Source organism: Lissotriton helveticus, chromosome 3_1 (assembly GCF_964261635.1).
Source record: "Lissotriton helveticus chromosome 3_1, aLisHel1.1, whole genome shotgun sequence".
NCBI classification, from domain to species: domain Eukaryota; kingdom Metazoa; phylum Chordata; class Amphibia; order Caudata; family Salamandridae; genus Lissotriton; species Lissotriton helveticus.
The window spans coordinates 435,733,300-435,751,271 of record NC_136061.1 but is presented as its reverse complement, the minus strand read 5'-3'; the positions used below and the strand labels follow the sequence as shown (position 1 = coordinate 435,751,271).

The 17,972-nt window shown below is 46.9% G+C and overlaps 1 protein-coding gene across 1 annotated transcript in view; it reads left to right on the top strand.

The window, feature by feature from the left end:
• INO80D (INO80 complex subunit D) overlaps positions 1-17,972 on the top strand; it is a 239,870-nt gene that overhangs the window by 99,664 nt on the left and 122,234 nt on the right. Inside the window, exons 4-6 of the mRNA XM_078680295.1 lie at positions 5,600-6,360; positions 9,515-9,620; positions 11,268-11,492. Coding sequence (XP_078536421.1) covers positions 5,600-6,360; positions 9,515-9,620; positions 11,268-11,492 — 1,092 coding nt within the window. The remainder of the gene's footprint in view (positions 1-5,599; positions 6,361-9,514; positions 9,621-11,267; positions 11,493-17,972) is intronic.

Here is a 17,972-nt window from a genome sequence, read left to right as displayed (position 1 = left end):
GCCCTTTCTTCCAACCCAACCCGTGATACGCTTACGTACCTCGGTTAGCCACACACCTCCTGGCGTGCGGCTGGGCGGCTCACAATGCCGTAGGCCTCCTGGCTCCCGCGCCACCGGCGGGTCTGTTCTCGTCCTCCTCGGTACCGTAGATGTAGTTCCGGACCTTCCTCACTCTTTACTTTCTTCGGCTCCTTCCTCCACCACGCTCTCTCCAGCTCCTTCCTCCAACACCTCTTTACTCGCCTCCGCTCCAAACACTTCTTCCTGACCTCCGGTGAACAAGCACACCTGTGTGCTGTCAGGCGCCATACTTGACCTGGGTGTCGGCTCCTCCCACTCGTTCGGGACCGGCCAGTTAAAGGGGTCCCTATCCCCATCACACTCGTCCTGTTCAGAATGGAACCACCGGTCCGGCTGTGGAGATCAGAGGGGGGGGGTCATAAAGTGAGTCTCCGGAAGGGGGCCTAGCGTCCCCGGGCCCTTGTGAACATGTCCCCAGTGTCCCCTCCGTGTTACACAATCATTCCAAGGATTTGGTGAAGGGCGGGGGGGGGGGAGAGTGTTTTCCATGGTGAAACCTGGCAGACCGGTTTAAATGTGATATTGGTGGAATATCCTTTGCATTGCTAGTTGAAGTACTGGACAGTGTAGCCTTGCATGTATATGCTGCATGATCTGTCTTTAATTCTCTCTTAAGCGTCTATGCACTGCTGCAAAGAAGACAGCTTAAGAGATTATTTTTGATTGCTCCGGGGTCCCCGCACATGAGTGGGACTATTCACTAGATTTTGACTATAAAAGAGATACCCCTACTACAGAACTGGAGTTACAGGTAAGAAACTACTCCATCTCCCTCTTGAGTCGTGTATCATTTATTAATCATTGTGTGTATTTGCAAATGTCTTGCACTCCTCTGTGTTAAGCCTAATGTTGCTCTACCTCACTCACTACCCCCTCCACGCCCTGCAAAAATAGAGCACTTTAAGAAAGCGTAGCAAGCCCCTGTGCACTCGTAAGGGAACCCCTGGACTGTTTGCACGGTATATCAGATTTTTGATATAACACAAAGGGTCAGCTACCCACAGATCCAAATGAGCACAACGGTTAGTGCTGCCAGAATTATACAGATTTTAGAGGAGGTCCTTTTGCCCTTTCCCCCAAATTGGCGCCTAAAGAGGACTTCTTGACTAGCGGTATTAGTGAATTTTATTTTAAGCCAACCTAGCTCACAGAATACGTAGAACAAATAGCACACTTATATGAAAAGTAAAAATAAAGAATGAGCATAGTCTTAAATGTAAAACGATATTAGTTGGTGTTCTTTCCTACTACAAAACCTATAGTCCTAATCACTAGTAACTTGATAGTCTCCAACTGTGAGTAGGATTACAGAAGTTGCATGGCAAGGGCAAGCTAACGCATCCCACAGTGTGTTGCAGGTCTTTTAGGCCTTGTTAAGATGTTTTCCCTGGATGTATGGTATCTTCACCAGACAGAGCAAAGTGTCCTATATGCTGTTTTTTTGCACGAAGCCTGAGAATGTATATTCATGATACTTACTGCATTATATAACCTTTTATTTAGAAGGTAATTATGTCTAAGTAAGAAAAGTAGCATTTGTTGTTGTGCACGTATGAAATGAAGGCACACTATCATGGAAGCATATGCTCATAGAGTGTTTTTATTCGAACCTATATAATAGTATGCAAAGGCAGTACAGCAACAATTAAAGGCCAATGATCAAAGGCTATAGGTCAGAGGGAAGACCATAAACTGTAATGTGCACACGACTGTTTAGGTTTGTTTTGAACTGACTAGGATCTCCAGAAGCAAAGAAGTGGTTATACCCTGCTACATCAATGTTAACGATGTCCACGTCTAGGGGAAATATGCACATACAGTACCCATGTTTTCATGGTAATTGTTTAATGGTTACCTCATAGCTTAAATATTTTTATTAATGAATTTGTATTGAGGTTTTCAACCTATGCTTATCTCCCATCCATCAATGCATGCATCCTCTTGAGGGATGGGGCAACTGCCTATGACTTGTGTAAACTGTGGCTTGTAGAGGAGGGTGCCGAGGAAGAGAGCAAACTTTATACCAGCGGGTAGTGCAAGAGAACTGGCATCCAAGCGCCCCGGGATATGCATGGCTCATGTATTTTCAGCTCGGGGTGAGGAATGGTGAGGGGGTGTTCAGGAAGGATAAGTTGAGCCATCATGAGATATGGACAGCTTCAGCAGAATTTTGTCCCATGCAGAGGGGATGTGATGATGGCGGCGAAGTCCTTTCTCCTCCTTACACAGGGCCTCAACCTCGGCTCACCGAATCAAAGCCTTCCACCACTGACCACTGAGGAGGGGCATGGGGAACTTCCAGTGCATGTTACAGTGTTTCAATGTTCACAGTGTTAAGTCTAAGAATCGAATGCGGTTCTGCGTTTTTCCAATCGTTTGTATAGGTGTAGTGTAGTTGCTTCCCTGCTGTCTATGCTGGTCATGCCTGTAATGGTAGAAAGTGTCCTGGTCACTTAGGACCATTAGAGAGACTGCCTGGAGCAGTCTTAAAGGTTATATTTAAAGTCTGCCGCTGGGGTGGTGCAATGAGCACAGGTGTCCGAGCATGAGGAAGATTATGTGCATCTTGGCCAGGGAGAGTTAGGCTCTATGGAATGTATGTAGAACTGGATTAATTTAAAGCAACCATTCTGGGAGACCTTCCGGGGATATTCTAGGACCCTAGAGCATTCCTATAGGAGGCGTATCTCTGCCTCCCAAGTGTCCCTAAAGAGTTGCAGGGAAGTCTGGTAATGACCTACCAAGGCCTTATATAGCTAGATAATTATTCCGTCCCAACCCCCAGTGTTTACAGGGCACTAGTAAGCTGGTTCAGATTACCCTTGCATACCCAAGGCATCTGAGCCCCACTGACTGGGATGATGGGATGAATTGTTATAAATAAATCTACACACACTCACTCACTCACTCCGAGAGTTAGTTGTGCAACTCATTCTACAAAAGTTAAGAGTTGATCATAGTGAAAAACATCCCCCAACATGGAAATGACTGCCTGGCCCCAGTACCGCAGTTCCTGCTTAGTCAAGCGTTCCCGCCCTACCTCAAGACCTAACAGAGGTAACACCAGGGCATAAGAAGTGGAGCCATGGGTAATTCAAAAGCCTCTTGCAAGACTCTTCAGCGTCACTAATAAGAGATGAAGAGTATTGACTGGACAATGAGCCCCGGGAGCAGTGCTGCTAAAGCCCTATCCTTTGACAATAGGGGTGAGGAAAGGGGGAGGGAGGGTCTGGATGGAGGTGTCTTTCAAGTAGGGGCTGGATATCCAGGAGATTAGCCACTGCAGCAGTCGTCAAGTAGTCGTGCCCAAAATTAAGGGCTTCCAAAACAAGATCACCCCCTCCCCCTCAACCCCCCCCTCCCAAGAATCCGATGAGAGCTGCAATTTGGATAAGGATACTTCAAAGCCAAAGTTGTCAGATGAGCTTGCCAGGTAGTCTATCAATTCTTGGAAAACGCACCGGACAAGTGCCAATGGCAGGTTAATATTGTAAAAGAAAAGTTTCAGGAGCATCACCATCTTCGAGACAGTGATGCAGCCCAATGGGAATGATGGAAGAATCCACTTTAAGGCCACATGGGAACAGAGGGACGATACTGCTGCCGTAAGGTTACCATGCATGAGATCCGGATTTTTCATGATAATCAGGGTCTCTAGGAATTGAAGAGGAGGCTTCCCAGCGTCCTGGACCCCCTCCCAGTTGCAAGTCCGCCAAGACCAGTGCGAAACAAATACGACCCAGAGGCCTGATAACGTTTCAAAGGTCGACAAGAGATCAGCACAGTCTTGGCTATGTCCCTTATATAAAATAAGACGTCTGTACTCCGTGAGAGTGCATGGGTTTTGTGCGGGGAAGGGAAGAATAGAATCCCCCCAAAGTTACCTGACGTCCGCGTATGGGCAGCAAGTGCTCCATCGTGAGTTCAAAATAAAGAAAAGGGGGTGGTGGGTGTAATACAGGTACACATCCCTCGGAAGATCTACTTTTAAAGTCCCCCAATCCGTGCCGAAGGATTTTCACATCCATTGCCACAGAATCCACCTTCTCTTCCAGGGAGATGCGGGATGTCTCAAAGCCTTGAGTATAGTTGCCAGTTTGGATGCTTTCGTGGCCGCCAGGCTAAGGGGGGGGTGCTGGTCCTGGTCATCTTAGTGCTGGTGGTGGGAACTGCAAAGACGAGGGAGGTGGGGGGTGGGGGGAGGTGGGGTGAGTCGGCCCGCTTGCAGTCACCAGTGCAGGAATCTCACCACAGGCCAGTGGGACAGCATGTCGAGCCCAGTCCCTCCCACCCCCCTCCAAATGTCACCACAGGAGCCCCTCTTTTACAATGTAGCCATACTCTGGGAACATCTGAGCCTCAGTCGAGCGCCCAGGTTCTGTACCAGTACTGGAACTTCTTACACCTATCAGTGCACCTCAGGCCTGGAGTCAATCAAACTCGTCCCGGCCACCAGAGCCTTCCTAACTGTTGCAACTCTACACCAGTGTCAGGTAGTGGGTCCAAAGAGCCCATACTCCCTAAGATGGACTCCGGGAGTGCTAGGCAGAGAGCCGCCACGGTCCAGTGTAGGCCGAGGCTACTTCAGAGTCCCCCAGGGGATGCTGGCAGCATCCGAGTGGGGCATCACAGTACTGAGGCTAGGGCTCTGCCGCTTCATACCAGGGCACCTCTAATCCATTGTGTGGGTCTGCTGGCTTTTTGTAGCAACCCACAGCTGGGGCACACAGTTCACCACAGGGCCCCTGGGACCATCTGGCCATCTACAAGCAGCTCCCCACAAAGCACTTCTCCCGATATGGGTGGGTATCAGCTGGGGTGTACTCACTCCTCCTGTGGTCCAGAGGCCCGACAGCCGCAGACCCTGACCTCGGTCTAGAGCATTACCAGGAAAATGGTTGCTGTGTCCCTCAAGCCTCCCTCACTGAATCACTGTCTTTGGGGCAAATTATTCAGCAGATGGTCTACATTAGCTCGGGATTACAAGGGCTTTGGGCCGGGAGACTCGCTTCAGGTATCCTCCATGTTGACTGTGCTGGCCATGCACCTATCTTAGCTTTACAGTAACTTTGTTAGTAGCTACCCCCTAAAGCAAAGGGCTAAACAGGGTGAAACTCGACTCTGTATTTACCTTGGCACAGTTGATATTTCGAATGTTCTGCATTCATTATGGAGCCACCTTACTAAGTTTTATTTCGAGTCCAACAGTTTGGGTGATCTACTCCCATTTTGAGGAGTTAAATAAAACTTGGACCAAAAGACTTTACCATTTTAGCGCTATAAATACATGTTTAAATAATTAAATGTTTGCAATCCTTTGGGAATCTTGTTCTTATGTAATGTTTGTCGTTCAGTGTTCCACCAGCTCCCTCTTTAGTGGCGTTGCAATTGGTGTTGGCCAGTTTAATTTGCTACTAGTAAATAGTCCCGACTGACTTTGCAAACGTCTGGCAGCCTATGCTTGACCAATTTTTGCAATCCTGAAACGATTTGTAGCTAATGCTTCCTTCTCTTTTAGGTACTGCAACAGTCACCTTCAGGTCCTTGGTTTCATACCCAAGAAGGAAAGGAAGAAGAAGAATGATGTTGTGGAGGATGTGAAGGCAAGGAATCAAATGGATGCATTGGCATTCAGCCTGACTGTGCCTACGCTGGCCTTGAAGATGCCTAATGGACTTGATGGACTGTCCCTCTCCCCACCAGGGGCGAGGCTTCCGCTTCATTACCTGGAAGCGGACTTGGAAGATCCCTTTTCTTTGAATGAAGATGAGAATGAATTGAAGAAGGTTACATCGGTGAGGAAGAAACTTCAAAGCAAACTGGCTCAAAACCGGCAACGTCAGAGAGACACGGACATTTTAAAAGTTTGCCAAGAGCACTTTAGCCCCCCTTCTACTCCTCTGCAGCAGCAGTCTCTGCAGCATCCCTCTTTGCAACAAGTCTCTCACTTGCCACCTTTAACATCTCCCCTGAAATCCACAGAGTTAACCCAGAGCTCTGACTGCAAATCCCCTTCTCCTCAGAACATCAGCATACAGGGGATAGAATCGACTCCCATCACAAATTCGTTAGCACAAACAAGGCTGTTACCTAGCAAAAGGCCTCTCCCTGCCATTTCACCTGCTCAGACCCCAATTGCAAACTCTCCCAAGTCTAGCCGGGTCATCCTCAGAGCCACCACCTCCACATCGCACTCTTATTGCATGAGTCGGTTGCAGAGATTGGTGAAACTGTGTACTCGAGAGCAGCAGCTGGACACAGACTTGTTTCCTCATTTAGGTAGGTACAATCATCTACCCCACTGTCCACAAAAGTTAATTGTAAAACCGACCGGGATGGTGATTTGCAATATTTTACATTGTTTGCAGGAATGAAGGTTTGCTATTCAGCCAATAAGCTAGCATATTAGATGCTGCCTCCTTTTTATTAAGTCTTGTTTCCTAACTTGCTAGCATTTGTGGCACATCTTGTATTTTTTTTAATAAAAACTGAAAAGAAAAGTTGGTGATTGCCGCCACAGTTTGATACAATACATGGTGTTTGACATTGGACCGGCAAAAGGGTTAGGTGTGTCCTGTCTGATCCATATCACACTAGAATTCTGTGAATAGAGGTGTGCGTGTGGTAAATGTGTATTTTTCGAAATAGAGGAAGGAAAGGGGATTAGGGAGGTATTTACATGCTTGATATGTAATCAGTATACATTAGTGGAGATGTGCCTCTAGAACAAGAGGCCATGCCAGTGACTATTTTTGGAAATTGTTTCAGAAGTAAAGTAAGAGTGAGATTTGCATCACTTTGGGATACCATTGAAACTGCTTAAAGACCATGTTAGAGAATGAACACCACCACTTTTGTGGTCTGAGTTCTAGATACTTGTCTTCTAGAAGCTATATGGAATCTGTTCTGCAAATCATTAGAAATATGGAGAAAATTAGAAAGTGATTGATTGAATGCTTGACTTAATATCAGCCCCTGCTAATTATCGTACTGTGAATTACTGCTCCAAAAGGGACATGTCAGCCCAAACTGCTAGGCTTTGATATATATACACCCCCCCACTACCACACACACTCACATTCACATGTGTTTGTCTTTCTGGGCCTCATCAGGAGGGTGTAGCTTCAGTTCTGTAGTCAGTTTTTAAAAGGGACCCAAGCTTAGGGACAACCGAGTGACCCACCGAGTAACCCAAAAAATTATGAAATGTTTTGAACTAATCCGAACCACTTGTGTATATTTTGGGGTGCATTCCATCCCATTATGCGAGGCGGGCCTAGACTCATTTGCATCTGATGGGCTATTGTCTGTAATGGCACAGATAAACTAACCAAGGCAATGAAACGCAGACCAGAGCTATTGCTGGTTGTTTGGATTATTTTAGCTATTCCCTTTATTAGCTTATATTGCTGCACGTGAAGTAAAAATATTGCACGGTTTTACCTGGTTTATTAATTTTGGAGTCAACCAGTAGGGTATCGCTGCATACTCTCAGAGTATGAATTGGTACGGCAAAAGTGCTATTCATTTTTTGGGTAAATTTTAAAAATGTCAACCAAGGTTCCTTTGTAGACCTATATTTGGATCTGTGGATGAACCTAGTGCCCTAAGGGGCAGTGAGCCCTTGGGTTCTGATGAATCCGTTAGGTGAGGTTTTGCAAGGCTGTGCTATTATGTGGTGTTTCTGATACAACCAGACTGTAAAATGAAAGCTTCCTTAAACATTGTCACTTCTCTGTTCTCTTAAATCTGACTGTTCAGAAAGGGATGTTAGGAGTTTTTAATTTCTGCACTGGAGCCTGGGCAGCTCCCAAAACAGTTAAATGCTGTCACTTCCACTTAATGGCAATTTTAGACGCATCTAGATGCATATAGTTTTCCTTCACCGAGAGAATACCGTTCAGTGTTCTCAAGAACTTGAGCAGCCACAGATGTGCAGCCAGTCCATCACTCATCTTGAAGATGCAAGGGCCCCTCAAAGCAAAACACTAATGAATCTAGAGTCAAGACCGATAGGGCAGTGTGGTAGACTTTGCTTCACAAGCAAAGCATCCTTATGTGAATAGTTTGGTGAGCAAGTGTTGATGCCAGTTCTGTACTGCTGTCTGTAATGAGAGTTGAAGTAATGAATCAACTTTAGGATTATCTCTCTAAGCCCGGTTTTTTCACTTCCTCCCGACAATTTGAAAAAGAAAATTGCCTTTGGTAGTCTTGGTAATGAGTTTGTCTCACAAAGGTATTTGTGCACTTATATTGAACAGATACCTTCATGTGCCTCTTTACAGTTCTTTTTTGTGAATGTGCTAATAAATGAATTTACTACCAGTTAATATTACTCAAACGTACTCCAGGTTGTAGGCATGTATGCCTTCAAAGTAGAGTACACTCAAATGTAGAGATTTTGGATGTTTATGACAGTTGTAGAGGAGAATTCCCATTCCAGTTATGGTCCCAGATGTCCTCAAATGAAAAACCTAATTAACTCTGTTTTGTTTAAGAATCTGAAGGGGAGATTCCCGTAACTGTTAATGGTAGATGTGGCGCTATCGTTTGTGTAGCTAACAATGACTGGCCAATTTCATGGGGGTTTCAGTTTTATTTCTTACCCAGGACTTCAGTATAACTATTTTTAAAGGAATTAGATTTTTAAAAAATCTACTTTATTGTAGTATAAGCAAAATAAAATATAACTGACCTTTTAACAACGTTTTTTTTTTTTTGTTACTTAGGAATTTTTCATCTACTGCATCCATATTCCTTAAAGCCAACCTCCACTGGGAATGGCATTTGTTTCTGTACAGCAGGGATCTGCACCTAGTCTCCTATGCATCCATTCTGCTGTGCAGACAACCACCATGGCACACGACCTGCGGCCATATGCAATAGGAATTTACCTCGGAGCATGGCCTTTGGCCTCATTCTATGCTCAAACACTCTTGCATCCAATGTCCTCTACAACCTCCCCTATTGACATAGGCAATATGTTGACTCAAGTGGGGGTTGTCCTTTTGATCGGCGCTGCAGAACCAAATACAGATACAGCCAGACTGCCTTCAGTCATGCTTAGAGTGCAGCTATGTGCCATTGAATCAGCTGCTCCCTGCATTCAGCAGTGTGCAGCATACTGTGGGGTTAGGACCTGGGCTTTAGTTTGCTTCTGCATAAGGTTTTGTGCCTCAGAATTCGGCAGCCATTGGCATTGTGTACCAGTCCCTGTCTCCTCAGCGCTCACTTTGCCCAGTCTTCGCCATGCATAGTTGATCTGCACATGAAGTTGCAGACACTAGTCTTGTGCCTGCTGTTACACATTTGTTGAAGATAGTGAGTTGATGTGTCTGAAGTGTGTTCCATTGTTTTGTAAATGTATATGTGTTTGATTGTTATTTTTTGAATTATTTTGTTCTGCATTCTCCTTTCTTCTCCCAAATTCCAGGACTGGACTGGTCTGAAGACAGTGGAGAGGAATCTGATGAATCTGAGCTAATGTCACCATATCGGGTGGCTTTGTCAATCCGTGACACCCTCCGTCAGCGAAGGGAGTAAGAATGGCTTATCATACCATGCATTTTTCAGTTGCTTGTTAACAAGGTAGAACAGCATTGCCTTGGTAGGGCAAGAATTTCAGACTTATGAACTAACAGCCAGATGCATCAACAGATGGAATTGCGATTCCTAAATAGCGATTTTTAAGGAATCGCTATTTAGGAATTGCCAAAGCCTATGCATGTAGGAATCGCTATAAAATTAGCGATTCCTACACTTTCCTTAATTGCGACTCGCAAATTGCGAGTCGCAATTAAGGAATATCTCTCCATTTATTCCTATGGGCCTAAAGGCCCATAGGAATGAATTGGAAGACAATCTCAATTATTTGCTAATCTCAATTAGCGATTCGCAAATTGAGATTGCGATTTCAAAGGTGCAGGGGTGTCCAAAGGACACCCTGTTGCACCCCTGAAATGATGTGTGCACATATGTTGCGCACTCACATGACCTTGGGGCATATGTGTGCGCGAAATGAAACTTTGAAAAGTGCACTTAAGTGCATTTTTCAAAGTTTTTGCAAATTACCATGAAGTTGTACATCATGGTAATTTGCGTGCCCTAATAGCGAATTCACTATTTTTTTCACTTTCATGCATTGCATTTAAGGAATCTCAATTTGAGATTCCTTAAATGCAAAGAATCGCAATTTAGCGAATTCTTAATTAGCGATTTTTGCATTTGGCATGATGCATCCCAAATGCAAAAATACCGGTCGCAAAGGGGCAGATTTTGAAAATCTGCCCGTTTGCGACCGGTTTTTAGGTTGATGCATCTGGCTGTAAGTAGCTTGTCAATGCATTTAGTGGGACTGGTGGTTACGGTAAAATACTTTCTCCTAGAATGGCTAGAACAAGTGAAGTAAACTGTGTGTGTGTGTGTGTGTGTGTATATGTATGCATGTGTGTATGCGCTATTTCTATAGCGCAACCATAGCCAAATGGCATCGGACAGCTATACATAGCCAAAGGCAAGCTTAAAGTCAGCGAGTAATAGGAAGTTGAACAGTTGACAGTTAATGCATTGTGACATAGCGTTCTGTAAAGAGGCAGGTCTTCAACTCTTTCCTAAATTGGAGCAGCGTTGGGTCAGTCCTGATGGATGCAGGCTGTTGAAGATCTTGTTGTGTGTAGATGGAAAAGGTATTTTATCGTGTTTTTCTTTTTTACACTTCTAGCTTACAGTCTGATGGTGTCCTAGCTGTGGGTGTGCTGAGTGTTTGATTGCAGTAATGACTCTGCGTCATTACAACCAACTTATAAAAATGTTTAAATCTGTGATTGTCTTTCTCTCTCCTCCTCTTTCTAGACTTCCCTTGTACATTTGTACAACTATATACCTCCTGTATATTAGTCTCTCTTAACCTTCTTATTTTCCTTTTTCTCTCTTTTCCTCTTCATATTTTACCATTTACTGGTGCCAATTGCACTCTCTCTTCCTAGGTATCTCTGTTTCTGAAGACAAATGAGGTGGGATCATCTATGCTACCCTAGTTAAAATCCTACACAAGTATTTTTATACAGTGTTTTAAACATGACAAAGACACAAAATCTGAATGTTGAATTATGCTACGGAGGAGGTGGTTTTATGAACTTTGTATATTAATGTCATTGGGTTTTAAATACTAACTTTCTTTTCCGTAGAACGCAGAATGACGCTTCATGCAGTAGGAGTTCCAGGGTGGGCCAACTTTGCACTTACTTCCAACAGAAATACAAACACCTCTGTCGCCTGGAGCGGGCAGAATTTGGGCCTAAGAAGTGCCGGCGCACGCTTCGTAATGTCTTGGTGCAAGCAGCTAGCAAGGATCCAGACTGTGCGGGGCAGCTGATGCAAGAACTTCGAGGGGAGCCTGCTCTTCAAGTCAGGTGAGAGACTTTGACGCAGTCCCCTTGAGTAATCTTGGGGTTTAATCTAGCAAAGAAAGAAGATTGTTATTGATGCACCTGTACCCTCACAACTGGTATAGGGCACCCAGCTAGAGGGGTGGTTGATTTATGCCAGGGCAGTGGGTTGTAGGCATGGCACACAGGGATGTATGCTATGTCGACTCTTCACTTTGTTCTGCACCAAAACACACAGCCTGCAAAGGCAGTGTGTGCTTGTGTAAAGGTACAGGGCCTATAAGGGTGGCAGAATAAGAGCTGCAGCCCTTTAAGGCTTTCCCTGGCCACAGTGCCTTTGGTACCTGTGGTACCATTTACAAGGGGCTGACCTGGGCAGAGGTGTCGCACCTCTTCCCCAGGATGGGCCAGTCCTCCAAGGAGAAGCTTCAAAGGCCTGCTGCCCTTGTAATGCGACCCCCCGGCCTCCCATGTTTACTCACCCCTCAACCCCCCCTTTGTATGAGAAGACTGAAGAAGACCGCCTTGGTCCCAGCCCTACCAGCCTGTCTCCAGCTTCTACGAACCTACGACCTGTCTTGCAGCCAGCAACATCTGAAAACCCTGGGAAGGCTGCTGCCTTCAATAAAGACTCCAATTTCCAAAGGAGAGCGGCCCCATCCAGAATAAACTAGCTACAAGGGCTCTGGATTCAGCTGGAACCGCAATCCCTGCCCGCTCTGCACCGGACACCCACGGCCAGAGTCTGAGTGGCTCACCTGTCCAGTGAAGTCTACCCAGCGATCCTGACCTCGAATCCAGCATCTGCTGACCTCTCCTGCACTCAACCATGACGCCTGCAGCCTAAATCCAGAAGCTCCCCTGATCGCGACTGGCTCCGGTAAGAAGACTAAGATGTCCTAAGGCACCCCAAGCCCCTGCGCCTTGGTGAGCTGAATCGACAGTGCCCCTGCGACTCCCTACATCACAACTTACCTCTGCTGTAATTGGTCTCCCACCTACAATCTCCGGTGCACTGCCTGCCACCGGTTTGTGAAAAGCAAAATCTCCATTGAAAAGCATTGGGCGCCAGACATAAAAATTGCACCTTGCACCTTGGCCGCCCCTGTGCTTCTGGAGGTGTAAGTTTGGTGCAGCTTTGTGACTCCCCTGTGCTTAACCTAACCCCCACCCCCTCAAGCATGGCCTCTGCAACAGTTCTACTTACCTGCAAGCAATGAGGCTTTGAGCACCCCCAGTCTCCATTGAAATGCATTTGACCAAACTTCGATTTTGACCTCTGCACCCGGCCACCCTTCTGCCCCTGGCGGTGAAGTTTTGCTACTCACCTGACCCTTGCCCCTTGTTGACCATGGGTCCCGAAGACTGGAGTTGCGGGCTTAAATGCGGTATTGTTTCTCCCCTAGGATAACATTGAACTGCTTCAAAAATATTTTAAGTATCGACTTTTGAAGGTGAAAAGTATTTTTATTTAAAAACATTCTCACCTCATTATGAAGATCTTAATCTTAAAATAAATACAACAAAGAATATTTTTCTAAAATCGGTGTGGATCTCTTCTTTTAGGTCATGCACTGCTCGCTCGCAGAGATATATAGTGAGAGAGGAGATTTCAGAAGGGGACTTGAAGCCCCACCCATCATTTTCATTGGGTGGCATCAGCGTTTATGCTAAATGCTGGCTTCCCCATTTAAAAAGGATGCTTTTTGATCACTGCCCTTTCTCCCTTTTGGACTGCCCATCCGGACTGAGTCGTCTGCTTCACGGCTGTCGTGAAGCACTTTCTTATCTTTAGGGGGGCCATCTGTTTCTAACTAGCATGGCCTTCACGCTGCCATGCTAATTATAAACAGATGCCCTCCCCCTAAAGTTAAGTAAGTCTGCAGTCACTACCCTGCACACTGAGGCCCCTGGGGAGGGGCGGGTGTGTGGTCAGCTCTGAGCCACAGGTTCACTCCAGCCCAGTGATCAGTGCAGGGTTGTGAGCCAGCTGCAGATGGAAGCCGGTGCAGGGCTCAGAGTCCCTCCCGCTGCTGCGTCTCATCTAATGCAGCGCACCCCTCAATGGGGCCACAGCTCGCTTCTTTTGCCACCAGTGTTTCACTAACTCCTAGTCCAGGAGTATCACGTCAGCCTGAAAATCAAAATCACTTGAGCACCGCAATGAGCCTTCTGTCAACTGAAATGCCCCAAACAAACCTACCATCCATGCATAAAAACTCAGGATGTGCAACTGTTTGTTTTTATTTGTGCGCTTGTCATACTTCTCAAAAATACTTAAACGTCATAAAAGCTTTCAGGTGTTTTAAAGTTCCATGTGCGTTGAACAAACGCAGACAATCTGAACTTTCATGAGTATTCTGTATACGAGTTTAATTTGTGCTGAGCGAGGTGTGCACTCGAGCCCACACTGGTCTTGAGTTACCGGCGTAAAGGGAAACATGGCAGGCTCTTGCATATAAAATACTTGAGTTACCAGCACCAACCAATCCTTAGAGAGTAAAATGCACAAATACTTAGGGACAGGAAAAACGAACTGAGACTATGCTTGCATGGAGAAACTTTGCACCCCCCCTATTGGTCTCTGCAGGCATATAATACAGCAATGCCCTCTCCATACTCAATTCAAAGGCTCCAAAAGTCTAAAAATATGGAAGTCTGCATCATTTTTCAGTTAGAAAGCATCCTCTAATTGGGACTGACTGACCGTTGCACTGCAGAATGTCATTCATGATTCTACCCCTCGCCCACAAGAAGGACCCTCATTTTCAGGGACTGGGGCAACATTGCCAACCCTCTGCTCACACCGACGGACCAAGCGAACAGTCGGTGTCAGTCAGGCACGGGAGACAGGCACTCCTGTGAGAGTGGCGCCTGCGTCTGGAATTCCCTCCTATGGGGCATCTGCACCCCTCCAATCTAATGCTTTTCACAACAGGTAACCCCCACGCCCCACCCTCCCGATACTGGCGCCCGTCATTGCTTCAGCATAGTACGACACCTTCTGGTGATCAGTCCAGTGCTGTGACGTGCCCATGTCCTACCTCTCTGTACGGCTCTCAGAATACACTCAGTGGAAGCAAGACCCCGAGCCATGAACACTGGAAGCTCTATAACAGCTGTGCTGTACTGGACTGCTCTCCTCTCTCGTGTAAGAGCTGTTGTGTACCTACGTTGCCTGTCCCAGGAGCACTCGCAGGAAATTAAATTATGCAAACCCTGCAACCATGTTTTTGTTTTTTTGCAGTTTTATTAGAAGTGAACTTCACCCCAATGCATAAGGGTACCTTGTGAGAGAACCAGGCCAGTTACACATATTTAGGAATAGGGCGATCACATGATTTATCCAGACTCAATGGGCGTTGAGCCAAGTCTGAGATGTTGCCCAGCTCTAGCCGCTGCCACCTCTGCTCTCCTTCATCACAGACCTTGGCTCTTGCAGTGTTACATGTTGATGGGTATTCCTGCCACCTGCTGCCAACGTCTCATTCCCAGCACTGGCCTCAAGGCATGAGGCGGGCTTAAATCTATGTCACCAGCTCCCTCCCCCCCCCCCCCACATTCCCACCCCTCGGTACCAATGCTCTAATAGCAAACCAGGCTCTGCAACCCCTCACCCAGCCTCCTATAAACAGCTGCCTGGTTAGACAGAGCCCTACGCGCTGCCCCTGAAGTCTGTGCCGCTTTCGTGACGTACGCCCTTTCTGCCATCTTAATGAACCCCCAGCTTCCTATTTCCGGGCAGTTTGGTTGCACAGGGAGTCTTCATGTCGAAGCGAGGCCCCCTCAGAAGCGCGGCAAATTACTGGGATCCGGGGTGGCTCCCAGTAACGTGCCGGGCCACTGCGGGTGGGACAGCCAGCCGTCCCCAGTGCAACAGTTTACACTGTATTCTTCTTCTTTTTTTTTTTGTTTGTTTTTTTTGCAGGATTTATATAAAGCAAACTCTAACCCGAAGTTACTGGAGCCTTTACATGAGCACAAGTTAGTTACATAAGGACACATTCATTTTTAGGTCTCGCCTACTTACGAGATATGGTCCATAACTGACACGCTATGCAATGCAATAGGTGCTGCTTTTGGTATTGTAAATAACATTGACTTTTAATTTTTTTAAAGGCATTGCCATTTACAATGCCAATAGCTCCAAAATTCGCAGTTGCGAGACCTATTCCATTTTAAATGCTTGTTGAGTTGTGTATCCATTATTAGTCAGTTGTGTATTCAATGCCTTACACTCCTCTGTGTTCGGCCTAAGACTGCTTGACCACACTACCACTAATAGAGCACTTTGATTTTACAAGAGCCCTGTGCACCTTTGGGGAACCCCTAGACACTGTGTGTTGTATAACCACCCTGTGGGCATACCATATACATAGCCAGCTTCCTACAATGATGTATGGTTATTAATTCTTTACAATATGCATAGAGTGGGCTTTTACTCCGCCAAGAGCAGTATTTCTCTCACACCTCATGCCAATGGCAGTTTGTAGGCAGTGGAATTATATACCAGAGAGCCGTCACCACAATGCAATAGGAACCATTCTATACATCAAATACACACCCAATCATCACATCTCAAATCCATTAACATAGTCATTGCTTACAGAAATCAAGTTTTTTTTGATCTGTTTCTTTTCATTGCTGCACACTTTCTTTTAATATTACTGTTGGGCACCGCTAACGCCTGGACGCTGCCACTTTCATGCGCTCTAATGGTCCTGGGGGGCCGCAACGCTCACCTCCGGTTCCCTGTTGCTCCCGCTGCCTTGCCACCACCAGCGCGGGTCTAAGGACTCCAAGTCCTGGCATCCCTCCTGTGGCGCCTGTCAACCACGCCATCAGCGAGGCGCCAGGAGGCGTTTGATAAGCGGAGTGGGGCTTCTGCTCCTCAGGCACCGCTAACGCCTGGACGCTGCCACTTTCAAACGCTCTAATGGTCCTGGGGGACTGCAACGCTCACCTCTGGTTCCCTGTTGCTCCCGCTGCCTTGCCACCACCAGTGCGGGTCTAAGGACTCCAAGTCCCAGTCCCTCCTGTGGCACCTGTCAACCACACCATCAGCAAGCGCCAGGAGGCGCTTGATAAACGGAGTAGGGCTCCCACGGGGCGAAGGCCGGGCAAAGTGCAGGCCCGTCTGAACTCGTCCGAGACTGGACTGAGCCACCCCTCTGACAAGTTGTGTAAAGTAAGTCCCTATGTGTCTGTTTGAGCACTGTTAAACTGTTGATGTTCATTATAGCCTGTTAAGGGTTCTAACAAGATGAAAGATTTTGGCCATTAGCACTCGAAGCATTGCAGGGAGCATGCTTGTTTTTTACTGGAGATCAATCTTACCCTTTACCCTTTTTTTTTGCTCTGAGCAATCCTAGGTATCATACAAGCATGGGGGAGAGTCCGCCTCCACCTGCAAGGCCTAACACCCGATATAAAGCTTCTGCGCGCACACCCATCTCGAAACCAACCGCTATCGATAAAATGTTACGGCAGGCAATAGGGGCTGTCTCTAACGAGAGAACGCCGGCTTTCCTTGATGCCGATAATTCCATGCTCTCCCATGGTTTTGGAAACAGGAGTTTCTGATTTGTCCCAGATAGTACATTTGTCGAATACTCCTAATCTAATGCCAGCTTCGGAAAGTGCATCTCCTGTAAATGCTCATAAATCTGACCCGGGGGACAATTAGGAAAGGGGGTCAAAGGAAACCAGCATTGGAAATGCAATAGGTCTCGCACCATTAGAGTTAGTGCTTTTAGAATTGTTTATGGGGTTTTTTTGTCAATGTTTAGCATTTTTGTTTCCTGTAGCCAATGCTAAAGTATTACAAATAAAAAAAGCCATTAACATTTCTAAAAGCTCTAACTGAAATGGTCTGAGAACTATTGCACTGTGTGAGGGTGAGTGAGGGTGAGTGAGGGTGAGGGTGAGTGAGAGTGAGGGTGAGTGAGGGTGAGTGAGGGTGAGTGAGGGTGAGGGGTTGAGGTTGAGGGTGAGGGTGGGTGAGGGTGAGGGTGAGTGAGGTGTTGAGGGTGAGGGTGAGTGAGGGTGAGGGGTTTTGGGTGAGTGAGGGGGAGTAGTTGAGGCTGAGTGAGGGTGAGTGAGAGTGAGGGTGAGTGAGGGGGTGAGGGGTTGAGGGTGAGTGAGTGAGGGTGAGGGGTTGAGGGTGAGTGAGGGTGAGGGGTTGAGGGTGAGTGAGGGTTTGAGGGTGAGGGGTTGAGGGTGAGTGAGGGTGAGGGGTTTTGGGTGAGTGAGGGGGAGTAGTTGAGGCTGAGTGAGGGTGAGTGAGAGTGAGGGTGAGTGAGGGGTTGAGGGTGAGGGGTTGAGGGTGAGTGAGGATGAGTGAGAGTGAGGGTGAGTGAGGGGTTGAGGGTGAGGGGTTGAGGGTGAGTGAGGGTTTGAGGGTGAGGGGTTGAGGGTGAGTGAGGGTGAGGGGTTGAGGGGGAGGGGTCGAGGGGGAGGGGTTGAGGGTGAGTGAGGGTGAATGAGTGAGGGTGAGGGGTTGAG